General features: G+C 40.1%; 1 protein-coding gene across 1 annotated transcript in view; it reads left to right on the top strand.

The window, feature by feature from the left end:
- SLC9A9 (solute carrier family 9 member A9) overlaps nucleotides 1-27986 on the top strand; it is a 534896-nt gene that overhangs the window by 14384 nt on the left and 492526 nt on the right. The window contains exon 2 of the mRNA XM_090275635.1: nucleotides 2240-2442. Coding sequence (XP_090131761.1) covers nucleotides 2240-2442 — 203 coding nt within the window. The remainder of the gene's footprint in view (nucleotides 1-2239; nucleotides 2443-27986) is intronic.

Here is a 27986-nt window from a genome sequence, read left to right as displayed (position 1 = left end):
ACAGGCACCCTAAAGCACTTGCACAGTGTGTGGGTGATGTGTCTCCCCTTGGCTTTCCTGACTAGTCTTATTGTAGTCATTGACGCTGTGTATGGAAGGCCGCCCTTGGCCACGGCAGATCAAACACTCATGGCAGACTGTTTCCATCTCTTATTTTCTCTTGCTAATAAAGGTTAGGATACAATATTTCTCACTGTTATGGAGAAGTGGGCCAAATACTGAAGAATAACGAAGGTGAAGAAATCCTTATAAGAAATCTGTTTTCATTCTCACCTCTCACTCTATTTAGTTCTCCGCATTGTTGTCCAAGTGATAGTTCTTACATGAAAATCTCATTTTTCCCTCTACTACCTAAAATCTTTCAATGGTTCTGTATTGCCATTGGATTAAAACTAAAAGCATTTCAGCATGACAGAGGAGCCTCTTTATGACCTAGCCGATGTTAATGGCCTATAGTCTAGAGTTTCTCCCCCTACCTCTCTCATCCCCGCCCTCCATGTTTCTCTTCTTCTCTTCTTACACCACTACTAACTGCCTAAATCCACTGGGTTTTTAAGTCCCTCTGTATTTATATGATATCTTAGTTAGGTTATCCTAGTGACTGTTAACATTGGAACAGTAACATTTCATTGACTATACAACAGAAGCTAACTTTCCATTCACATAATAGTCAGATGCAGGTATTCCTGGTTGATAGATGGCTTTCCCCCACATGGTGTCTCAGGGCAAGTACCGTTGTTTGCTTCCCATCCTTCTAATAAATGGGAAAAGAGAAGGGAGAAAACTCCCCTACTTCCTCAATGTGGTGGCCCAGAAGTGGCACATATCACTTTTGCTTAAATTCCATTGTTGAGAACCCACCCAGGTACAAGATGGCCAGGAAACAACCTCTGGCCACACAGTCACTTCTCAGCAGCCCTTCTGCACACTGGAGAGCATAAATTCTGGGCAGCTTCTAGCTTTGTCTGCAGTTACTCACGTGCTACCCCCCACATGTGCAGCCTGAATCCCAACTCATTCCCTGATTCAACTCACCTGGAAAAATTGCATGTGACCTTTTAAGACCCATCTAAAGCTTTGCATCATTCAAAAGGGTTTGGAGTATCTCCACTCTATGCTCATATAACACAGATAGCACGTGTCACATTGTATTACAATTGTTTGCTTATGTCTTTAGTTTACAAACTTGAGCTCTTATAGAACTGGGACTGTGTTTTTATTTTAGATTAGTAAATATCTGGCACAAAATATGCGCCCAAAAATGTTTTATTAAATAAATGAAAGCGTATTAGATGACTCTCAGGAGAGTGGTAAAACCTCCAACACTGGATGTTTTAAATTGTTTAAAAGAGTAGATTTATTTTAAAACACATACATCAATCCAAGTTTTACATTGAGGAATGTGGAGGCCTCTGAAATTTCCTTGCTCTTATTAATAAATCCATAATGTTATCAGCATTCACGTAATCAGATTACCATGAGCATCTGAACAGAATATATAAACTTAAAAGGCAAGAGCTGTTACTTGGGTCAACTCTTCACTGAAAGGAATATATGTCATTAGAATGCAATTGGCTACAAGTAAGCTGAAACTTGATTCAAAATTGTTTGGAAAATTAGAGAATATGATATGTCACATAACAAGAAGTCTAGAATTACCTCCTGGGCTCTGTTTGTATATCAGTCCTACTTTCTTCAGTACATTTACTGTGTCCTTGGACTGGATACCCTCAAGATCACAAGATATCTGCAAAAAAATGGGGAAATATATTGCCTTTGTCCTATTCTGAGGAAGAGAACAAGAATACCTCTCTTCTAACCATGTAAGCACTTTCTTTTACTCTGATGTGACTGTCTTAGGTGTATGCTGATCTGCGGGCTAGAACCTTCCCCAGTGAAATCCTGTCTCCTAACTGATTAGATTATACAGTATCTGTCACAGTGCAAAGATTTTCTTGAAGCACTTGGGTGGGTGGAAGAGGTGGATAGCTCTTCTCTTCAAAATTTATGGTCCATTAGAAGGGGAAAAAAGGGGAGAATACATGCTGGATGTTTAAGCAGTAGTGTCCATCACAAATATTTTAACAACCTATTGATCTGATATCTATGAAAGAGTGAACAATTATCTAAGCCAGACAATGACCCAATTCTTTCTCCTGCTACTTCTACAAGTTCCAAGTCACATAGTGAATGTTTTAGACTGTGTTCCTCCAGTGAAATTATTTATTCTTTATTTTAGGCCTCATTATGGGACTAATCTTACGATATGCCACAGCACCAACTGATATTGAAAGTGGAACTGTGTATGATTGTGGGAAACTGGCCTTCAGTCCATCAACTCTGCTGGTTAATATCACTGACCAAGTTTATGAATATAAATACAAGAGAGAAATAAGCCAGCACAACATCAGTCCTCACCAAGGCAATGCTATGCTTGAAAAGGTAAGGATCCTGTCTCATAGTTTTTGTTTTCCAGTACAAATAATTGCATCATACATGAGTCACCATAGGTAATATATTCACACACATATATATGCCATTTTTCAGCATCACACTATTGGAGCGATTTAATTGACTAAAGAGTTCACACCTTGATATACTCTTATTGTAAGTCCAGTTGTCTGTATTTTTAATATAATTTTTTATATAATTTTTTGCAAACAATAGTTACATTAGGTAAAAAGATATAATTGAGCTGACTCTGCCTTTCATGATACTTGATTCAAGTTTTCATATATGTGTTTTGAGTATCATGATATACATCACCAGCTGGCTACTCAGTTCAAATTTCCCTTAAGTCAAAAGGAAAATAGGGGGAATGAAAAAATTTGTACTTGCAAAGCTTGATCTAGGATGACTGGCTTTTGGCTGTCAACACAAAACTGCCACTTGGTTGGTTATAAGTACACAGACAGGAGATTAATCTCAATAGAGCTTTACTCCATTAGTTTAGTTACAGAATCTTAAGTAGGAAAAAGAAAAATTCTGATATGACTTATCTTTCAAAAATGGTTCTATTATTGCACATTTGTGAACCACCTCAGGTGCTGGAAGGAAAATTTCCTTCTGCTCTCAGGAGTCTGGATTAGAAAACAGGTGCAGTTAGTTACCTTTTGTGGTGCCTTGTGCGTTATGGATCAGTCTTTGGAATAATTGAGTTTGTGTTTAATAATATAAGTCCATGCTAAGAACCACAATTTCATGTCACTTATTCGAGACCCTTCTGGGTCAGAGCTGAGAAGTTCCTTGATATTATGGAAGTTTATTTTATCACTTTTATCCCATAGGATTTAGTTTCTTTTAATTATACTTATTTTCCCATTTTGAGAGATCTGGGGTAGAAGTCTGCCATTTTTCCTCATTCAAGATGGGTAATTTTTAGTGTTTTTTAATATTATCTTTTACTAACGCATTTCTAGATTAACTTCCTCCTTCCACTTGCTGAGAGCTCAGGAAAGTCAAGCTAAATATAATATTATCCTAAATCAGATTTAGTTAGGAAAGCAAATTGAAGTACACAAAAAGAAAATGAAATAATGTATTTCTGGGATAAAAAAAGAACAACTTCTAGATCTGCTGTTTTGGGTAATCTCTTCCATCTGATTCTCCCCATTCACATAGATGACAGAAAATTATCTACCTTGAAATATACAATATTTAAAACTGACCTTATTAACATCATAGGATTTTAATGAATGCTCTTCAGTTTTACCTTTGGTTTAGTACCAGAACATAATTATTTCTCTCCTCGCTCTCTTACCTATTTTTTTTCTGCATTTCTAAACAGCACAATTTTGTTCTCTTAATGGGATTGCCAACAAACACTAGATCAGAAATTTTGTTTGGTGGCTGGGGTTCTCTTGGTTTTTTCGCTGGGGGAGTATGCATTCTGCACATAAAACATTTAATTGACCTTGAATGGCTCAGGAATTTTCTAGATTAACTTCTAAATCATGTGATTCATTAAGTCACAATTTGGATTTGTTTCTCCAGACATCCAAGGTTGGCAATAGGTGACTCCATACCCAGGGGAAAGTGCACCCAGTGGTACACTTACTATGTTAGATGACTTTAAATGGAAAGATCTTGTTTATAAATGGCTAGAGTATCTCTTAGTGCACATTTGCTGCTTACATGACAATGTTGGGAGACTCTAGGTAGTCTTCTAAAATGAAAAATCCATCATCTGTCTTCCTTATGGGATTCTCTATTGCATGCAACTATTCATATCAGCCAATCAATCAATCAAGTCATCTGCAAAAGGATTCCAATAAAGGATATATTCATCTGGAAGCTTCTAAGGAAGTAACGTGGAGTAATAGGGAAAAAACTTGGGACCAGACAGATCTGCCATATGTCCTTAGTAAATTCCTTGAACTTTCTATTCTCCAACTTTCTTATTTGTAAAGTGGGAAAATCAGAACTATTTTGTAGGATTGTTTCAATGTTTAAATGAGATGATGTATATAAAATGCCTGGCTCCAACGAGGCCCTTTTCATTCTGCTGCTGTTGCTCTCTCTACTACTCGCACTTCCACTTCTAATACCACTGCCAGTACCCTCACCAACCAGCACCACCTTGAACATGAATGCTGCTGTTACTGCTTCTAGATAATACTTGAATGCTTAATATATTGCCAGAGAGTCATAAAATGTGTGTTTGTTTTTTAATTTATTTAAAATCTGTCAGGGAGATAAGATCAATGTATAATATATGCCAGTATATAAATTAGTTCTAAATTTTATCATTGGGACCATGAGGACTATGAAACTTTACAGATTAGTTGTTACAGATACCTGAGCATGTCAGGGAGGCTTCCTATAGGAGGTGGCACTTGAGAAGGACTTTGAAGGGGGACATGATTTGGATAGACAGTAGGAATTAAGTTCAGAAAAGTCCATGGGGCAGGATGGATTGCAGGGTGAGTCAGTAGGGTGTGGTTTTCTGGGTAAGAAGGCTTCATAGACTTTTTGGATCAACAGATTTACTTCATATAGGATATAAGCACAGTGCAAACAGAAGAACCTAAGAATAACTGAATTTGTGTTTAACAATACAAATTTTATTGCCTGGCTGGGAGAGTATGAAGATCCCAGCATAGAGGCGAAAGAGGGAAAGAGGATTTGAGGACAAAAGGTGAGTGAAAATGAGCCTGAATCTGCCTAGAAATCATCTGATTTAGAGCAAGGAAGGGACCTGATCCATGAAGTAGAACCCTGTCATTTCATAGGTGAAGAAAACAAAAACTTAAGCACTGAATTGATTTAAATCACTGGTTCCCAACCATGTTTTCACTTTGGAGTCACTCGAAGAGTTAAAAAATTGTGATGCTTGTTCTTTACCCCAGGAGTTTGTGATTTTTCTGGTTTAGGGTGTGTCCTGATCTTTGGAATTTTTAGAGGATCACCAGGTAATTCTGGGAAGACACAGTTGGGAACCATTGATTTAAGTCCCATGTGTGTTCAGGTGAATATGGTGAGCAGAGAAATGCCACATTTATGCTCCTTCTCCTCACCTGCACTGCCGTGGGTCTACCCCCCTTTCACACACAAAGAAGTTTTGCTTCAGGACCTTTACTCATGTCATTCTTTTTGTCTAAAATGGTCTAACTCCTGCTTGTCAGATGTCAGACTTCTTCTTATCTCTTGAATCTTGGCTTTTTAAATTTTTTCCTGAAATGCCATCTCTTCAGAGAGGGCTTGCCCCTGCAATTCTTTCATACAATATGATATCGCCCCATCCCCCTCTCCCTTTCCCCTTTTTCTCTGTTTTGTTTACTTTGCACTAAGATTATATATGTGCTTTCTTGCTTATTAATTATCATTCTCCTATTGTTTACTGTCCACTAGACAGTAAAGTTCACAAAGGCAGAGACCAAGCTGTTTTATTGATCAGTGTGTCCTCAAGGCCTATGACAGTGCTCAATGAATAATTGCTTCTAAATAAATGAATAAATGAATGAATAAACAAAGGAGTCTGAAAGCTTGGTAGAGCATATGCACCTAGAATATTTGGACATTATGATCTGGGAGTTGGTATAATTGGAGTGTCCTAGCTGCTTAATGCTTGAAGAAACTGATGTGTTATCTAAACTTCATTGTGTATATACAGAAAGTAAATATGTATCTAGGGAAATTACATGGTGGGTCCAGGGTCCTACTACTGGTCAGAGGAAGAACTGAGACCCATAGCACTTGACCCTGCGTCCTGAGTGATTTATCGTACCCACAAACTCTGGACAGGCTCCTAAATGACACTGTGGACACAAGGGCAGGTGCCTCGGCTGAGGTGTGGGGAAGAGGTCCAGCCCAGCAGTCACAGAAGCCCCTGGTGAGGCCCCACTTAGTCCTTGTCCTTTGTGGTGCGGATTAAAGAGAGCATTTGGCCTTTGTTTCTGAGAGTAGCAGGATGGGGAAATGAGTATTACTGTCAGAAGAATGTAGATTAGAGGATTGAATGAAGTTCCTGACTTCAGAGTTTGGAGAAGCTGGAATGAATTCCTCTTGGAAGATTTTTGAAAATTTGTATTTCTGGGATGGTGAGGCATTGATGTGCTTGGAAACAGCCCTGTGCTTGATGGCTCCCTGAACTCCTTCCAACAAGAAGGTATAAAATTGGAAAATATGAAAGCTGTTGCTATTTACATAAGCAGCAGTATACTATGCTTTTATGCCATGTGTAAACATACAGAAATTTCAGGAAATATGATATACCTAGCTTGTTTTGTTCATGCTCAATACAGATAAAGGTTTAAATAAGAAAAAAAAATATTTTCACTTAAAAACTTCTGAAAATAGTATTTTTCTGTACGTTATGAACAGCTAAGTAATGATCTAAAAAAAAAAAGCCGTCTATGAGAATAAAATTCGATCATGTTGTTTTGCATTTATCCAGTCAGTGTTTTCAAAATCACCTGTCAACTTTCTGTGGATGCAAAGTGTGCTTAACTAGTTTTAACTGACTGGGACCTTCATTTTACTATACAATGGCTTTACAAACATTAACTGGTTATGCAATATTTAGGAATACTAAATTGTCTACTAAGCATTTCTGAATTTCACATCAGTAGGAAGTTTAAAAACTTGCTTATGAAGAGGAGGTGAGAAAAATCTCTCTATCGTTAATCCATACTTTCAACACAAATGAACTGAAGGCGTCAAAGGAGTGGGCCACGTACCACTGACGCTCAGAAGAGAGAGTATTACTTCTTGTCAGGATGATAAGAAATATTTCAAAGAAGGAGAGCTGACTGACTCTGATGGTGGTGATGTGTGTGTTGTGTTGAGGTGAGAGAGCCATTCCAAGCAGAAGGAAAACATGACAAGGCGGGGTGAGTAGGTAGAGAACATTGTAAAAAGGAAAGACATTTTCAATCTGTTGAAGTAAGGAAGACCAGAGAACCAAGGGGCTGAAGATAGGGCAGAACTTATTAAGGAAGCCCTTGAGTGCCAACTTGAGTAGTGCTCACTCTATTTGTTGTCAGTGGAAGAATATAATGTTGACAAAAGCAAAGAAATATTTAGGTGGCCATGTGCAGGGTATAGATTAACAGTAAGGAGCAGGATGCAGCCTGAACTTGGGTGGTAACTAAGGAGCAGATAGAAGAGAAGCAAGGAAGGGGATGCTGTAGAGTTGGGACCAATTGAGCCAAGGAGGGAAAGAAATCAGCTTATTCTGCTACTCTGATCTGTGAGTTCACAGATGGTGCTATGGCAGAAAAGGGGAAGTTGGAAGTCAGGGGAAGGAGCTGGTTTGTAGGGGAAAACCACAAATATGATTTAAAACTGATGAATGAATGACTATATTTCATTAATTTATTTATCATTGATTAACATACTATGTTTTTGCCATATTGAGTTCAAAGGGTCAGTAGATTGTTTGGCTAGAAAAGTCTTGCAGATCCAGTAAATTTTTAAAACGTTGTCATTGCAGTTAAATTTATCCTTCCTATCATTCACAAATCAGTTGACTATAATGTAAACAGTCAAAGGAAATTACCCAGTGAAAATTTTGCTGCATCTTCACTTCCTGTGTGGCAAGTGACACTATCTGGCAAGTGACACTATCGTTTGGTAGAGGCTGTTACTTTGGAGTAAGTTACCCTGCTGAGTAATTTGTCCTTTCTGTTGTTTCTATAAAGAGAATTGCCAAGCTGCAAATAGGTCACACTGAAGCTACTATCAATTATGTTGATAATAGTGTATATTTTAGTGAATATTTTAAGGAAGCTCTTACAGAAACAGTAATCATATGACTTTTAAAAATAATTTTGCATTTGCAGCATTAAAAAAATCAATGTCCTAATTTTTTTCTACTGTCCAACATTTTTAATGGTGATCTTAATTTTTTATGGTTCAAAGTCTTAATTTTTACATATTTATTTATAAATTCCTTTTATTTTTCTAGTCTTTTTCTTTCTTTTACTATCCTGATTGCAGAGGCCAGAGGGCAAAGCTCTTGTGGTAAGAGCAGCAGTGTGACCAGCCAGAGTCACTGGACCCCGAGATAAACATGTGTAGTTAATGTGGGGACATTTTAGGGAGAAAAAAGAAAAGACAGGAAAGAAATTTGCTCTAAACTCTTCTAGGCACTCCAAGAAAAGCAAGCACTGCAATAAATCAGCACTTGGGGTTTGGAGAAACATTTGTATGGTACTATCAGTTATTCCTCCGTTCTACAGAGAACAGGGATGCGTGATTTATGTTTCTCTATCATGACAAGTCTTGGATCTTACCTCGGAGATGGACCTGGGGAATCTCAAGCTTGGCAGTGAGTGAGATGAGGCTGCCTGGATAGACTTAGTTACTTTTATCTGAAAACTAAGTTAAGAGAGCTGTTGTTAATAAAGAAGTTTAACATTTTTTTATTTGTTATAATTGTTTTCTTCCACTTCAGTTCAACTTTCTTTATAGAAACTTGGCCTGAGAAATGATTTCAGAAATGTCTCAAGACTCTAAGTATCCCTTCCACCTTTTTATTGGTATAAATTCATTTCTACTTTATGTTTCCAGTTTTATTGAGAGATGGTGGACATATGAGATTGCATTAGTTTAAGGCATAAAACAATGATTTGATGTATGTATATATTGTGAAATGATGACCACAGGAAGTTTAGTTAACATCTGTTATTTCACATAGCTACAATTGTTTTTCCTGTGATGAGAACTTTTAAGATCTACTCTCTGAGAGGCTTTCAAATATACAGTACAGTATTAGTAACTGTAGTCACCATGCTATACGTTACATTCCCAGGACTTATTTACCTTGTAACTGGAAGATTATTCCTTTTGATTCCCTTTATCCATTTCCCCAACCTCTCACTCTCACCTCGGGCAACCACCAGTCTCTCACCTGCTTCCGTGAATGTTTGTTTTAGACTCAACATAAATGAGATCATACAGTATTTGTCTTGATCTTATTCCACTTAGCATAATGTCCCCAAGGTCTATCCACTCTGTTGTAAATGGAAGAATTTCTTTCTTTATTATGACTGAATAACGACCCCTTGTGTATCTTTGGATTTCTTTATCTATTTTTTTCTTCATCTACTTTTCTATTGATGGACACTTACATTATTTTAATATCTTGGCTATTGTGAATAATGCTATAATGAATGTGGGAATGCAGATATCTCTTCAAGATCTTAATTAAAAATTTTTAATAAATGTTCAGAAGTGGAATTGTTGGATCATGTGGGTAATTCTACTGTTAATTTTTTCAGGACCTTCAATACTGTTTTCCATCTTGGCTGAACCAATTTACATTCCCACTAGCAGTGCAGGAGGCTTCCCTTTCCTTTACATCCTTGTCAACACCTGTTATCTCCTGTCTTTTTAATGAGCTATTCTGACAAGTGTGAGGCGCTATCTCATTGTGGTTTCAATTTGCATTCCCTGATGATTAGCTCCATTTGGTTTTAATTCATTGAACAAAATTGATTCTCTTCATTCATGTGGTCATTCAGCAAATATGTTTCTCTTGGGCATTCATCATAGGCCAGGCACTTGTTCTAGGTTCTACGTGTATAGCAGTGAACAAAGCAAAGTCCATGCTTTCACTGCCCTTAGCTTCTAGGAGAGAGGCGGACAAGGGACAGCATAAGCATTTGTAATGTAACGTGAGGTGGACATATGTTCTGTGAAGACAAGTTAGCAAAATGAGAGGGTGGATAGAACAGTGGATTTGTCCTGCATGCAAGCCTCCCTGACGGGTAAAGTCGAGGCCAAGATCTCAATGACATTGGGAGTGAGCCACACAGAGATCTGGAAGAAGTGAATTTCAAAGCAGAAGGCAAAAGTAAACAAGATTTGATGCCTGTGCTTTCCAGAAGTCATGTTTCCTTTCTAGAAGTCATTGTTTTGCTATACTTTTCATCAATATTCAAGATAATTTTATCAATACAAAAAGCCCTGGAAAAATGATATTTGTTTCAGGAGAGAAGGGTGGCAGAGAAGAAAAGGCGTCACCTTGGAACGGGGAGCGAGAATGCAGAATCTGCGGAACTAACAGGAACATGGTGCCCCAGAGGCGGGCAGGCTCTGCGTCATGTCTGGGTCATGTCTGCAGGCGTGCCTTCAGCACGTGCAGCTGAGTCGCAGGAGTTGTCCCACCACACTTTGACTGTAACTTGAACACACTGAACTGCAGGACTAAGAATTACCCGAGACAGCGTTCCTTCACCAGATTCCTTTGAGCGAGTTGGGGTTAAGCCGCTGGCCCCTAGAAGCCAGCTCGGTGTTCTGAGACAGAGCTGTGGATGCAGCACTCAGGAAATTCTGACCGCTGGGGAGAAAGCTTCTTTTTTCTTCTTCACATAGCATCCCCCAGGACTTGTGTCCTAAGGAAACTGACCACTGGAACATTCACTTGGGGCAGGGATTTAATCTAACCAGCTGTTCAGTTTTAATTCTTAATAAAAAGCCTCATTACTCAAAATAATGTAAAGGCCATTGGTGACTATGGCCTCTTGGCATGACGTGCGGTTTGAGCACAGATCATACTGCTGCCTCACCTGCTCTCTCAGTTGGAAAAGGAAGAGTGGCGTGAAAATATAGGAGTAGGTTGAACTCTGGGTTCGGTGCTCTTTCTAACGTGACAGCATTTGGTAAGGGGAAAGTGGCTATGGGAGGAAAGGAGCGGCTGCTCAGATTCCTGGCATCAAGCCCTAGAAAATGTCCCAGACCACCATAAGCAGAAACAATTGCAACACCCACCCATCTCCCAATCACTTCTGCCCCCCGACGGTAGCCTGGTCTTGGGTCATCTTAGGTCACTGAGCACATGATGAGGGTTCTTGGTCTTTGCCGCCTTAGCCCTGGGTGGAAACCAGGATTTCACCCATATGACCATCTGTTTGGTATCGCAGACACATCTTCTAAGAATTGTGGGAGCCAGCAGAGCAGAGCACATCGCAGACCAGTGCTTTGGGACGCTGAGTAGCTACCACCCACTTGGGTATAAAAGGACAGGTCTTCATGGCTGTCCTGGCAGGGAGCTGGTGTCTGGGGCTCTGAAACTGTTCCATTTACTTCCCTGTCCTATTCAGTTCAAGGTCATGCAGCTCAAGATCATGGTGATAATGTTCCCCGAGAGGCCTATCTTTAAGAAGTATGATGCATACCTTGTTATTTGGTACTATTTTCTGTATTTATAATGTTATCCTTCCACAAAGTACCCCTCCTAAGGAACCTTTCTGAAAAAACCCAAAATAGTATTCTTTTAAATAACAACACATACATGGTAGAAATGGCATGTATGGTGATTAGAGTCCCACTCTTCAGTCAGAATCCTGGGGTTCAAACCCCAGGTCTGCCTTTAGCCTGCGAGGTGACCTTTATGTGTGAACTAACCCCAAATGAAGCAATACTAGTACTGACATCTAAAGGACTAAATGAAATAATTTGTGCAAAGGGTTAATATGCCAGGCATGTAATAAGTTCTCAGTAAACAATAATTATCCTTACTAACCACCATGTAACTGCTACATACTTTAAAGCACCAATTTCTAAACTTTTCTGTATGCAGCCCATCAATGAAACACTCTTGAGTGTAGGTACACCTATTTATTTACAAATGAGATGCAAGTGCAACTGTGTGACCGTATTATGTACATTGTAAAGCAGTCTCAAACCAGAATTTTTAAAAGAATGAGATAAAAATGCAATATACAATGTTCTTTATACACTCCCTAAGCATATGTGCACTTCAGCTTAGGACTCAGCAGAACAGTTCATATTTTATTAAAATTTTATTTTTATTTTTATTATTTTTGATAACTTTCTTTAAAAATTCTGTTCTCTGAAATCTTAAATACCGTAAGCTGGGTCTCAGCAGCACTAGCGTGTACAGGTGCTCTTGACCTCAGATAAGGGTGGCCGTAGGGCCTGGCTAACTTGTGGGAACACTTGGCCCCACTCCAAGTGACCACATACTGTTCAACTCCAGTCTCCTGTTCTCACATCTTATGGCCCCACCTGCAGTCCTCCCACTGTGTCTCAGCTGAGTTGTAAGTTGGCATCTATATCTCTGATGTCTGGATTAACCTCTGTTTCCTCACCAGACTATAGGCTCTGGACAAGGCTGTCTGTGGTCACATGGTATTCCCAGCTCAGGTCAGGGTGCTGGCATGTGGCAGACACCCTGTGAATCCCAGTGACTGGGAGACATAATGAAGTGTCGTTCTTCGCTTTTCAGTGGCTCCTTGGCCCCATCTTAGTTGCTGGCCTACGTATACCCAACTCTCCATCTAAGATTCCCCTCAGAGGGAAGAACCAGGGCTCTGTGATGCTTATTTGCTACTCAGAGGGTTAAATTCCTGGAAGTCTCATCTCCAAATGATTGTGTAGGGATGGAAGAAAGAAGGCTGGGCACAGGAGAGATGAACAGAGGGGAGAAAGGGAGGGACAACGAGAGAGTTCCCCTGAGAAGACTTTTTAGTCTGAGTAGATAAAACTTAAAAAGAGTCTTTCAGTTCTTCTCCCCTTCGTTTTGTTTCCTTTAAAGCATTAAACTGTGGCAAGAGCATTCATTTATTATTGCTGGTCTCCAAAGAGTAGTAGTAGAAGGTTTAGACTGACTACCTTTCCCGGTTCTTACTTAAGGTCAGGAAGCAGCTCCATATCAGTGACCTATGAAGCCTGAAGGTGGGAGCCACACTGGCCAGCACAGGAGGGTGGGCCCAAGGAAGCTGTGCATTTGCCTGGCTTGCCTCTTGTTCTGTTTAAGCTTGTCTTGTGTTGGGCGTCTCTCATGCTCTGCTCAGATCCATTTCTGATTAAAAGACTAACTGGATACCACCTGATTTATGGGGTTCCGCCTCATGTGGAGGTGGGGGAACAAGCATGTCCTGCAAATTCGAGTGCTCTTCACATTTCTTTTGGACTCTTGCATATTGGTTTCCCAGAGACCCGTGGTCTGCGGTGGAGCTCAGCAGGCAGGAGGGTTGAATGCCCTTGAGATCAGCACCTTCTAAGGGTGGAGGGATGAAGCCTGAGTGGCTCAGGGAGATGTGAAGCTGTGATGCAGGCTAAGTCCTTGGAGACAGAAGACTCTTCAGAGTCATCTCCAGTTGGACTGAGATGGTCTCATCTCTAAAATACCAAGCCATTCTGTCTTTGGATGTGGGCTATTCTGGAAGGAGAGTGAACTTGGGTGAGATGTCTGTAGTCTTGGCAATCCCTGAAGGGCCAGCAGCAGTCCTGGCAACAGGGGGAACAAGGCCTCCCAGAAGGGGAGTCCCAGGATTCCACACACTGGCCCTTGTCAGGGAGGAATAAATCTCTCTGCCTGTGTAGATTCCTGAATAGGGCACCTCTCATAAAGGCCAGAATAACAAGAGAAAAACAAACAGACATTTATTAACATGTTTATTTCATATATACGTGGAGGGGTAGGGATAAACCCCCAAAAGCCTGGAATTTATTTATTAAAAATTGTGTATTCTTACATGTTTAGACTTCAGTCACCTTCAAAGTACTCTCCATTTGATGCAATATACCTATCAAGATGTTTTTTCCACTGCTCAGAACAGTTTTTTTTTTTTTTTTTTTTTTTTTTTACTGTGTGGTTGCCTCTCACTCGCACCTCTAACTGGGGACCTGACGTGCAACCTGGTAATGTGCCCTGACTGGGAATCGAACCAGCGACACTTGGCTCGCAGGCCGATGCTCAATCCACTGAGCCACCACAGCCAGGGCTAGAACAGTTTTTGAATGCATCGATTTTGATGCCTTTAGTGCTTCTGATGTTTTTTGTTTCACCTCTTCCACGTTGGCAAAATGTTTCCCTTGGAGGGCTTTTTTCACCTGGGGAAACAAACAAAAGATCTCTTGGGGTGAGATCAGGTGAATAGAGAGAGTAGGGGATGAGGGTCATGCTGTTTTTGGTCAAGAACTGCTGAACCCTCAGTGTGGGCAGGTGCGCTTGTAAAGCACCCATCATAAAATGGGCAAAAAAAATTTTTTTTTCACTGAAGCTGAACACAACCTCCCACAACAATGCCAGCTGATACACTGATACAGACCTGTTCCTAGAACATTCACCTAATGAGGGAAGTCTGTGCTACAAGTGGCCCACCCTCCAGAAGATGATTCCAGCTTTGGGAGTGGCGGGGCTCCCTCATACATTGGAGAAATCTAGGGAATGGGTAACTGAAAGTGATGGTTTAGAATTCCTCTTCAACTAAAAGAAAAAAGAAAGGTATGTGGTGGCCTATTTTAGGAAGGAGGCCAGTAAAAATACTATAAACATGGTAAGATTGTTACACCTTCTCCACTGGTAAGTTTCTTATGTTTTAGAGTCGTCCTTCTCTTCCTGGTACCAAGAATGAGACAGTCTTACCAACAGAGGTTTCCTTAATGTAAATTTCTCTTACAAAAGGCTAATTGCAAGTCTATTTTCAGAGCTTATCCAGTGTCTTCTGTTTCTCAAAATAATCAGCTCAAAAATAATCTTTACACCAAGAAGACATATTTTGGGAGGGCATAATTTGGTCTCTTATACCTTGCATAGGCTAGAAACCTGTGTACAAGTTATGTGCTCAAGAGTAGTACCTAAGTTATGAGTTAGCACATAATGGGGGAAAAAGACACTGTGGAGGACTAGAAGGAGCTTGCCTCAGCTCTTGGGAGCTGAGTCTTTAGTAAACACCTCATTTTTTCACCTTACCAAAAAGTCCTTTTCCACACAATGATTGTCTTAAAAATTCCACTGTTAGAGCTTCATAGTTTCGGCTTAAACTCTGACTACCACTGAGGCAATATAGGGCAGTATATAATGGTTTTGTCTTAGTCTGTTCGGGCAGTCATAACAAAAATACCATAGCCTGGGTGACTTAAACAATGAATATTAATTTCTCACAGTTCTAGAGGCTAGAAAGTCCAAGATTAAGGTGCCAGCATATTTGGTGCCTGGTGAGAGCACGCTTTCTGGTTTGTGTGTAGATGGTTGTCTTCCTGCTGTGTCTTTACATGGAAAGGTTGAGAGAACTCTCTCAGGTTTCCTTTATAAAGGCACTGATCCCATTCATGAGGGCTCTGCTGTCATGACCTAATCATCCTTCTAAAGGCTCTGCCTCCTGATACCAACACTCCGGGGGGTGGATTTCAACTTAGGAATTTTGAGACAACCCAATTAAACGTATGGCCTAATCCTATCTCTGCCACTTCTAACATTGAGACCTCGGACAAGTTAACGTTTTATATTTTTCTTTATCTATAACACAGGAATTAGTGATACTCACTTTAAAGGATTGCTTTTCAAAATAAATGAGAAAAAAAGTTATGTTTAGTGTTAGATGTGCTGCATGTATTACTCTGCTTCCTTAACATCTGCCGTTGACAGGCACGGATCCCCCTCAGGAAGAGGTTTGCAGTGGGGATGATAAAGAACTGTAGGAGGTGTTTTTAATGCACCTTTTTAAAGGGGAATGCCCCTTTTGAAAAACCTGTCATTTTAATTTGAAGTCCGGCTGTTTGGCACCTACTTTTTGCTGATGTCAGCACGGCTCCCCCACGCCCGGATCACCTCAGGTGCTCCTGCTGTGCCTGTGCTTCTTGCTGACTCAGCCCTTCCCTGCCCAGCTTCCCCAGGCCTCTTGCTCCCCGGAGGTCTTGTGATGGGGAAGCTGCACACACTGCAATGCTGAGACACCAAAAGAGAGTGCAAGCTCAGACAAATTGTAAGGCAAAAAAGAAAGTCCGTGGGACTCCGATGCCCCTGTATATTCTGAGAGTTAGAAAGCACAGTTTGTTTCTTTTTGCCTTTAATTTAGAGACTGGCTGAGATTAGGATGAATTCCAGATTGGTGATGGGAGCGGGGAGGACAATTCACTCTTGATGCACAGGTTTCAATCCCGTTTGGATGCCTTTTCTTTTGTGATTCTCATGGGTACTGAGGGGTGAAAATTCTTGATGATTTGGGGGACCAGGCCCTTCTGATATCCACCTGTTATTTTTCTCTTCCCCTGCTGATATTGAGTCAGTGTTAGAATAGAGCCCCACATCATGGCAGTACCACAGCTGGTGGGACCCACACAAGAAAGGGAAGACCCTCAAGGGGCCAACAGCCAAACCAAGTTCCATATAGTCAGTGAAAAGGTCTGGAGTCTGGGTGTCCAGGGTTAGGAGTGGGAAACTATATTAGTGGTCTTTTCACTGGGACTCGAGAGTGAAGAGGGGCATGATGAATAGCGGCCAGCACAACGGGCATTACCTGGAACTGTTCTTACTTTTCTCACCTCCATGCTGCCAAGTCAAATCAGGATGTACGGTTACTCTAGTAAAGAGTCACAAAGGTAACAGAGGTAAGTTCATGCATCAAGACTCTTACCCAAACACAGGAAACTTTCTGGCCATCAGTAACTGGGTGCTGTGGCAACTACCTGGAAAACCTAGGTGGGTTTTATGTATTTGCAGCTAAGGAGCACATGTCCAGCACTAGAGTGGGTGACCGGAACCAGCAGGTGGACAGCGGATGGGATATTGTAGTTTGGACGGTGCCCCTGGAGCCATGTTCCTTGGTTCTAGTGCCACTTATCAGCTGTGTAATGTTGGGTGAGATGATTAACCTGACTAAACTTCAATTCCCCCATTTGTAAAGTGGGCTATTCCTAACTACTTTGAAGGGTCATTGTGAGTTGCAAATGAAAAAATACATGTAAAGCACTTAAAATGGTGCCTGGCTCCTAGTAAGTGCTCAAAATACATTAACTCTTAGTTTTAGTACCATGATTGTTATCAACAAAGTGGTGGACGAACCATTAGAATCTAGGGTTTGAGTTGAAGTGTTGCTACTTGCAAGGTATGTGACTTTGGACAAATCATTAACTCTCTGAACCTTGGTTTCACTTGTGTAAAAATGGGGTGTTTACCTCAAAGAGCCGTTGAGAAGAAAAAAATGAGAGACTAGGTCTTTTAAAATTGTAACAATCCTATGGGAATGTCACATTGTTATTTTTCTTAATTGTTATTATAATGAATTGACAAGTGGTAACTATACCAGTCTATAGATGAGGAAGACAGACCTTTAACGTCAGCCCTGTCTAAGTTATAATGAATGTGCACTCCCTTTTCCAAGGTGGTTGGTTACTTTTAAAGGTTTTCCTTAGTGTATTGTCCATTTCAAACTCACTGGTATTCTAAGAGGTAAATGCATATGGTCCCCATCCATGTCTCGGAGTAGGAAACTGATGCGCTGAAAGTTCATGTGACTTGGTCAGGATTGATCTGCATCAGAACTGGTCTTAGCACCAGGCCTTCTGACTCTGAGTTCAATGTTCTTTTCACAACTCCATGCTACCAAATTAAATATTTAGAATTATGTAAATGTTTTGTTTTCAATTTTCCTCTTAATTTTGTCTTGAGTTATAGACATTATCTACCTCCAATGAAATACCAGTGATTATACCTGTCATTTTTTGCATGTATAACATTCACAATAGTGTATTTTGAACTTCTGGCATTTTAATAACTTGAAAAGTAATATTCTCACAATTTCTCAGTATTAACTTATGAATATTAAGTTTTTATCTACATTGTTCTCTTGCCATTTCTCTATAATCTAGTTCTGTTTCTACAAACTAATGCAAAATGTATATATCTCTGAGAGCCACTATTTTTAACCATTGACATTCATTATAGTAAGTATATACTCAGTCTTCCAGTAATTTTTTAAAAAAATGAAAATAACAATAAATTTGGACATAGCATGGGTTAACCATTTGACAAACACACATTGCTTATCTGATAGATTTTGCACCAGGCCCTTTTAATATTTTATCAAACTGAAAAATCATAACAAATCAGAGTCTTCAATTCTTAACTTTTCTATTATTATTATTATTATTATTATTATTATTATTATTGTCATTATCATTATTATTTTCTATCCTCAGCTGAAGACATGCTTATTGATTTTAGAGAGAGGGGAAGTGAAGGATAGAGAAAGAGAGAGAACATCAATGTGAGAAAAACAACAATCAGTTGCCTGTTGGAAGTGTCCTAACAGGGGACCAAACCCACAACCTAGGCATGTGCCCTGACTGGGAAGTGAACCTGCGACCTTTTAGTTTATAGGACAATGCTCCAACCAGCTGAGCCATGCCAGCCAGGGCATCTTATATATTATTTATCACATTTTATCCTTAACTCTTTAAAAGGTTCTATTCTATTTCAGATGTTCATAATTCTTTGTTGGTTTAAACATATATGTGGGTTTTGTTAGTGATTCTACTATATTTGTGATATAACTACCTAAATGATCACTTCACAAGGTCTTCATTTGAGGACAGGAAAGTTTTTTTTAAGGAAGAATTCAAATAATCCCACAACATTTTATAAACACTGTAAGTTTAGTTCAATTTCCATTCAGTCTTTTTACATACTTTTTTCTGTGTAGTTTAAATCAAATGATCTCTAAACCTTTGTAACTTGCTTTATAAATTTTTATCATACCCTAAACCTTTCCTCAGGCTTTGAAAAATGCAGGGTGAGGGATATAAATGTGCTTGATTTTTTAGTATTTCAATTGAGTATAAATAATGCTTCAGTGAATATCTGACTGTATAAAGCTTTTCCTATATTTTAAATTATTAAACAGGCTAGCTATTGGATAATAGATATTAAATATTTATTAGACTAAATATTTTATAAATCTTTGAAAAAATACTGGACAGTGACAGATGAGTTAATGGAAATCAGTGGGAAGGGGATAAACTACCAAATACTTAGGAATATTTTTGGAACAAATGACTATTCATATGGAAGAAGAGTAAATTAGATTCCTACTTCACCTCATATAACCAATAAACTTGTAATAGATTAAAAGCTTAACTGTAAATAGTCAATAAAATAAAACTTTAGGAGAAAGTATATTTATGACATCAGGATATGGAGAGATTTCTTAAAGAAGTTACCAAAAGCTGAAATCATAAGGTGAAAATGGAATAAATTTTACTATATTAAAATGAAGAACTTTTGCATGAAAAAGAAAGACATATTAACAAAGTTAAAAGACAAGTTAAACAATTGAAAGAAGTGAAAGAATAGAAGAACATACTTGAAATGTAAATAACCAAAACAAAATAGTAACCAGATTTATTAAAGAACCTATTTAAAGAGAAAAAGTTATACTGGGCAAAAGACTAATCCAATAACTCACTAAAGAGATAGCACAGAAGGCCAATAAACAAGGAAGATATGCTCATTTCCTTAGTAATGGGAAATGCAAAGCAAACAATAATGTGATATCAGCTCGTCCTTATCCACCTGGCAAAAATGAGAAATTGGTCAATATTAAGTGTTGGCAAGAATGTGGGGAAATGCTCTTATACGCTCCTGTGGGAGCATAAAAAACTTTAATGTGGCAATGCCTAGTAAAGTTGAAATCCATATACATTATCATTCAGAAGTTCTACCTCTATTTATTTTGTTTGTTTTTAAAAATATTTTTCCTTTATTGATTCTAGAGAGAGGGTAAGGGAGGGAGGAAAAAGAGGGAGATAAACACTGATGTGAGAAAGGAACATCAATTGGTTGCCTCTTGCACACAGCAAGACTGGGGACTGAGCCTGCAACCCAGATATGTGCCCTGACTGGAAATCAAACCTATGACCTTTCGGTCTGCAGGATGATGACCAACCAACAGAGCCACACAGGCTAGTGCTACCTCTATGTATTTTCCCCTTCTAGAGAAATTTTCACATGTATACAAAGACTTCAGCACAAGAATATCCTTTACATTATTTTTAATAATAGCAAAATGTGGGAAATAATCTAATTGGCCTTATTCTCTTGTTAAACAAGGGGAAAAAAGAACAATAATGATATATTCATCTACTAGAAAGCTATATAGCAGTTTAAGTGAAATGGGTAAGAGCCGCATGTATTAATGTAGATAAATCTTAAAATCAATGTTGAATGTAAAAATACAAAAACTACTTGTTGTTAAATTTCTGTAAAATTTAAAAATACACAAATAATACTAATTGTTGCTTATGGATGCATACTCACACATATGAAGTACAGGAACAGTTATGGAAAGGACACTTTCTAACATCAGGGTATTGCTTACTTCCGGCAAGGGTGGAGGGAGAGTCTTTAACACTGACATGTCATTTAAAACTTGTTTAAAACAAAATTCAGAACATAAATATAATAAAAGAGAAACAGCTCTTGTTTAGGCTTTCTAAGTTCAATGGTGCCTCTGAGTGTCCTAGTGACCTTTCACATGTCCCTTAAAATTTCTGGGGGACAATATTAGGTCAGGGCTACAGACATTTTTTAAGCACAGGTTCCCTTCATTCAAATAAAGTCTGAAAACCCTGCGTAGTATCTAAAACGGGTGAGATCAGAGCTGCTCAGGGAGAGACAGGAGGGCGGAGCCAGGGTGGTGCCAGGGCATCTGTCCCCAGTTCCTGTCACCACCTCCACAGAACCTGGAGGTTGGCAGAGATCAGTTTGCAAATCCCTGGATGTCTGATTGCTAAGGTATCTTGTCTCTCTGACAGTCTGTGTGACTGTAACACTAAGTATTTCTTAAACATCCACCTGCATGAGTTGAAACCTATTTCTCGGAAAAGTGCCCGCCAAGCACCAGAGCTCCGTAGGAAGCATCTGGAATGAATGAAAGAAGGCTTTTTACGGTGAAGAATCATCTTCTGACACGGTCAGTTCACAGATTTGAATGTTGAGTGTAAGATTTCTACACAGTTTTACAAAATGTTGGTTCATTATCTTTTTGCCGCTCCAATTACATCCTCACCTCCCTAGACTTAACCCCCCACCATTTTTCTGTCCTCACTGCTCTCCGGCCTCCTGCTCTGTGGTGCCTACGGGCCCCGGTCAGGTTCCTGACAGAGCCTGCCATACAGCCTCCCAGCCCAGGGCCCAGAGCCCACTGCCGCTGCCTTCTCCTCACTCACTCTTTCCTCAACCCTTCATACCCACTTCTGGGTTGAAACCAATTGAAAGTGATCAACAGCCACTTCCCACTTATGAAATCTGGAGGATTTCTGCTGGGCGCTCAAACTGCTTTCCTCAGCTACTGACATCAGGGGAGTGGGGTGGAGTCAGCTGCCCCTCCGTCACACCCCAGTCAGCGATATCCAGAAACACAGGTTCATTTTGGTTTTTATTCTTGCCTCTTTCTCTCTTTATGTATTAAATTTCAGATAAACAATGAATAATTGAGGAAAAGTTTGTCCCAAATGCAGGAGTGAGATTATTCTGAAAAAAGTGTTGTCCATCTGAGGTTGCAATGGTACTGGGTGGCCTAAACTTTTATTTGCTCAATCTGGCAGCCCAGACCCTCCAAGGAGGGAGCAGCCCCTCCCTGGCACTTCTGCTAGGCTTCCTGTGGCCCCGGCTTCATTCTCCTCCTCGCTCTGTTCCTTCACTGTCTCCCTCCATGGTAGTACCATTTCTTCCCTGTCCCAGCACCCTGTCTCTGGTCCTCCTCTCTTCTATGGCACCCACTCCCTCAGACAGTCCATCTAGACTCGTCAAATCAGTTACGCTGATGATTCTGGAGCATTTGTCTTTGGCCCCCGACCTTTCCACCAAGCACATGTTTCCACGTTTCTCACAGATCCCTCACACTCCGTGAGGTGAGGCCTCATTTAGCCCTCAGCTTTCCTCGCCCTTCTTACCTCTGCCAGGCCAGCTCGCCCCAAGCATCATACGCGCTCTGTCACTCACCCGGGTGCAAGGACAGAGACACCTTCTTGGGCTTTTCCTTTTCGCCTCGATTTCATCTGTAAGTCCTGCTAATCCTCCTCCCGCAGCCTGGCTTGTTCAAAGTAAAGACTTGTTGAATGAATGAATTTCTTCTGGATTTGTTTTTCTTTTCATTCACAGTCACATTATTGTTACCATGTGCTCATTTTGGTAACTGCACCCTGAGAGTGGTTCTCCTTCATTCCGGCCAATCTTGAGGTCCCATCCAACTAACCTACACAAGATATCTTTTTTTTTTTTTTTTTTTAAAGAAAATGCCTTTTATTTATTTTTTGAGTAGATCATATATTCATGTGACTCAAGGTTCCACAGGTATAAAAGGGTGTGTTGGAATCTTGAAGGGTCATTTAGTATCTCTTTTGTTTACCTGACTTTGTGACTAGTTGAGGCATAGATACAGGAATGAGAAAGATGGAGATCAAAAGCTGGAGAGAGTAAAGAGGCTTGTGAGCTGGCTTGTCTTCTTTCACTCCTGAATCAGAAAGACTTTCCCACCCAGCCACAGACCCAGCTGGACATCACAGGCTTCCTGCCGGGCTCTGCTCTTGTGACAGCTGAGGCCTGGAGGAGCCAGGCACATGCACTTTCAGCAGGCAGACCCATTCCATTACAGTGTGTGTGTGTGGGCGGGGGCGTGGGAGAGGCGAGGTGCTGAGTGGCACTCTCAATTCCTTTTCTCTAACTCACTGATCACACTGGTCACTCTGTTTCCTGGGGTGGGTGAATGAAAGGTGGGACCGGAGCCAGGAGTGTTACATCCTGCACAGTGTTCCCCAGCTGGTGTGCTGATGGGTTACAGGTGCACCAGGAGGTTTCAATTGCCTTGTCCTCAGGCCCAGGATGGTCAGAGCCATCGACTCACCTTTTTCGGTCCTCACTGGTTTCATAAGTTCCCTTATTTCCCCCATAGACTCAACACAACCATTTTCTGTGTGTGTCACTGTGGCACAGATGCTGGGGGGCACCGCTCTGAGCAGTGATCCTTCTGTAGTCACAGATATGAAGCCAGGACAGAGAAAGTCACCCTCATTAAGTGCACACAGAAAATCCTTCCATTCCCACCCACTTCCTGTCACCAGGTTCTCCTCCTTAACCTTTCAAGAGGCAACCAATAGTATGTATACATCTGTACATATGTACATACGTAAATAATAAACTCCCTTTTTTTTTTTACACAAATCATGGAATAGGCCACATGCTTTAATGAACTACCCCCAAATCTCAATGACATACACAATAAAGGTTTATTTCTTGCTCATGTCCGAATCCAGAATGACCTTTGGGCCAGTGAGAAGGGCATTACAGTCTTCTTCAGGAGCCGTTAATTGTTAAAATATTTTTTAATCTGGCGGCTCTGCCAGTCCCTGTGGATTTGGGAGTTCTGCCAAATGCTCTCTATGAGCCAGCAAAGGCAGGAAGACAGAGAGCACTGCAGATGGAGGGAGTTTTAGGGGGCAGGTTGGGAATGATCTACATGACAATTGTTCACATTCAATTGGCCAGACCTTTGTCATATGGCCCCACCTGACCACAAGGAAGCATAGTCTAGGTATCTAGTCAGGAAAAAAGGGAAATGGGGTGTGGTGAGCCAATAGCAATTTTTGTCACACACGCCAGATTGCTGTTCTACACCTTGCTCCTTTAGCTTGACAACAAATTTTAGCAGCCACCGTATCAGCTCCTCAGCCTTTCCAACAGTTGCATAGGAGTTCGTTTTACAGATTGCACCGTAATTCATTTAACCATTCTAAGGTTCAGTCATCCTCAATAATTTTTTTCCATTTGTTTACCTGCGATGAATGTTCTTGTCCTTATGTCATTCCACATATGTGTAGGCATATCTGCAGGACAGATTCTCAGATGATATGTTGTTGAATAAACAGTATGGGGCACTTCCATAGCCATTTCTGAATTAGTCTACCAAAAGGTCATTCAGATTGAGACTCCCAATATCCATTTCATTGTGTGATGAATACAGTTTAAATACATCCCCACTGTGTCAGAGGGAAGTTCACAGCCTGGGTGGTGCCCATGTGCCAGGCCTTAACCTTCTCCTCCATCCCTCAAGAGCCCTAAATGTCTATTTCTATTCCCCAAGTGTGCCATGTGCCTTCTGTCCTCAGTACATTGTTCCAAGAGTTTCTTTCATTTAGATTCAGGCACAGCAAACATTTCTTGAGAAACAAACAGGACTGACTGGTATGAAGTAGAACCCTATGCGCCGGTTTTTACATTTAATCTACAAAAGCAACTCTAGGAAGTAGGCCTTCGCATGCCCGTGTTGCAAATGAGGAAACTGAGGTTCAGAGAGGTTAAATCAATAGATCAAAGTCACCCAATAGTATCTGCTATATTTTCATCAGATATTCTGAATCTATTCTATCTCCCACCCCAGTGCTTCTCACACCGAAGCAGAACTTGGGCAGCAGAAAGGAAATGCACACTCTTGAGCTGTCTCAGCATCCCAGAGCTGCCTGCCCCGAGGGAGCCTAGATCTCTTTGAGGTCTCCTATGTGTATTAAACACACACACACACACACATTTTGAATTTCACTTTTTAATATAGCTGCATTTATTTTAATATTTAACATATTTTAAATTACTTGTTATCATGAATAACTGAAACTCCGGGAAGCTGCCAGTTTCTTTTGTGACTTGTGAACCCTGGCCCGCTGTCCTCAGGACAGACAAAGGGGCAGGTTTCTGTATGTTGTTGCTCTATGGATAGGCTCCTACCCATCTTTCAAGTCCCAGATACGAAGCTGTTTCAACATCAAGCATGCCTGTAGGGCCAGTGAGCCCAGATTGTTATTTCTGTCCTAGAGAACCATAATAGTTTAGCTCCCTGCCTTGTACTGAAATTACACAGTGTCTTTTCTTCTTTGCTTCAGTTCACCTATCACATATCTTTAAGTACTTTGCAGCAGAGAAGGGGCTTGTTGAATTTTTAATGAACAAAGGATTGGAGATGATTGAATACATTATCGCGTTAACCACTTTTACTTTTCCAAAGGACTTAAAATTTGCTGAAATAATAAGGGTCAAGTTCTGAGTCCCAAATTCTCTTAAACACTCTTAAATCTTGCTTTAAACGATTATGTTAGCTTGGTATCCCCTCAGAAAGAACAGTTAGCTTGCCCCCGTTCCCAGTGACATCCCTGTCACACTGACTGACACTGGGCAGGCCGTGCATTCTGCCCCTGTCTGTAGAAAATGGGGATAATTGCATTTGCCAGCTACCACTCAGGAATGTTGTCAGTGTTGATGAAATAATGTTTTTAAAGTGCCTCTTTGGAAGTAATAAGCCACAAAAATCACAGTCCTCTATTACGGTGATTATTTTAGTGCTTATTTATTTAGTAGCTGAGTAGTACAGTGATATTTCTTCCCAGATATGTCATATTGAGCTGTTGAATGCCTTCATAATCAGGCCCAAACATAATTGTGTCCCTATTTGCCTCTAATGAACTTGGGAATGAAACTGGGTACATTTTCTTTCTACCATGGGGAATTTTCAAGTTGATTATCTCTGTGAACATAGGACTAGGCCACTCTTACCCTAATCCTGGGATATGTATGAGATAATAGGTAGCACTACTGCACCCTGGTGAACATATCAATACACTTGTGTCCTCCGTAATATCTGGTATTTTAAAAAATCAAAACCCAATACTTAAAAATCTCACTGCTTTTGTGAAGCATCCATAAATCTTCCATCTCAGATTCTCAGGTCTGTTGCTCCAAATTAGCCATACCTTGTACAGGATGATAAACCATCTAAAAACGGAAGGATAGCATTTTTAAACTAGCAACTGTTTATAAATGTGCTGTCCAGTAGGAGCTAGCCACAGATGTGAAAATTAAATAATTCACTTCTTCAGCACTAGCTTACAGTTTAATTATTCAGTAACCTGTGTGGCCGGTGGGTCCCTACTGTGCGGTACAGTTACAGAACATTTCCATCATCACACAAAGTTCTACTGGACAATACTGGTCTATGGGATTTATATTTCAAACAACTTGTGTCTGCAACTGAAATATTTTTACTTTCTGCTTCTCCAATTTACCCCTGTCTTAAATATTTTCCCCTTATACTGCAATGAATGATTTTAATAGTTTGGGTCTTAAAAGCAGTCTTGTCTCCAAGGCCATGGTTTAAACACAGAGAAAATGGCATGTGGAACCACCATCTGGAGGTTGGTGCAGCACAGACCCAGCTATTTTTGAGAAATTGTCTGGATTTGGAGTCACTCCCAGAACTCTGATTTAGCAGTTCCTAAGCTTACAGCCAGGCTGAAAGCAACACAAATCTGTTTTGTATATATAAATAAATCCTCGTGTGCTGCACGCCATTCCCAGCCGCCAGTTTCCTCTGGCTGCTCCAGAAAACACAAGTCAATAGCACATTAGTTAACCTGCGTGCAGGGAATGGGCATCTGCTTATTGAAATGTTCTGGTTGAGTGATCAACCTGATTTTTGCAGAAAAACTGCTGAGGTAGAGATTTTCTGTCCAAGATGTGATGTTGTACCACTGCAGCTCTGTCTTCCACGTGATCACAGCTACACAGCATCATCCCTCCAGCTCTCAGAAGTACATCTCTTTGCTAAAAACTTTCAAATGTGCAATTGTTATACTCTCCAAGAGGCCTCATAAAAATATATCAACAATGGTGTTTCATATTATCTTAGAAAAAAAGAGTAAACTTAGAAGGAAAAGTAAGATCTTTGTCAAAATTGGGCACAGTTATAATCTTCGAGAGTACCTGATAATGAGGCAGTTTTTTTTCAAATAGTAACTTTACAATATTTATTCATATATTTTATTTTCTTTAGTAATAAATTCTTTAAAATGCTTACTAAATGGCAAAGGGGTAAGGGCTTTACAAATATTAATTCATTTAATTTTTAGAACCACCTTAGAATTAGGTAACACAATTATTATATTCATTTTAAGGATGGAGAAACTGAGGCATGGACTATGAGCGAGCCATCACTGACCAGCCTGAATGCTCACTCTCCACATAGCTGAGGATCAGTGAATGAATAACTAGCTGTATGAGAGGGCTCTTCCCTTCTCCACCACCCCTTTCTACTATGAGATGAGTGGAGTAGAGGGGTCAGCATGCAAAAGGTAGAAGAGGGACTCTGGCAACACTCCATTCAGCCCAAAGTAGAACATGGAGTCGGGAGAGACTTCTCTTAATTTTTACTTAATAATGATGTGTGAAGATATTATGGATACATATATAATTTATTTCATCTGAATAGATGTGACTCTGAAAAGTTTTTTTTTTTTTTCAACTTAGAAAATATATTTTGAGCAACACAAATTGACTAAGGCATCATTATGATCCTGGATAAATTCCCACTTAATGGCGAAGCAGTCAAACACAAACCAGTAATTCCATAAAGTATGTTGTGAAGCACGTATGCTCCTAGGGAGGGTCCAAGGTGCAGAAAGAACATAGAAGAGAGAATGGTCAGTTTTGAACAGGAAATCAAAGCATCGCAGAGGAGTAGCTTTCAAGATCTACCTTCAGAGTGAGTAAGAATTCAGGCATAAAAGGGGAGATTACAAATTATAATTGTGAAGTGTGAAGTCTATATATCTGAAAGATATTAATGAGTACTGTACTGGTAAGAATGCCTTAGTTATAAAATAATAGATGTAGTGTGTGTATGTGTGTGTGTGTGTGTGTGTGTGAGAGAGAGAGAGAGAGAGAGAGAGAGAGAGAGAGAAGAAAAAAGATA

This window comes from Furipterus horrens, unplaced genomic scaffold, assembly GCF_987537825.1.
Source record: "Furipterus horrens unplaced genomic scaffold, mFurHor1.1.pri manual_scaffold_1, whole genome shotgun sequence".
Taxonomy (NCBI): Eukaryota; Metazoa; Chordata; class Mammalia; order Chiroptera; family Furipteridae; genus Furipterus; species Furipterus horrens.
This window is presented reverse-complemented; position numbering and strand designations above follow the sequence as displayed.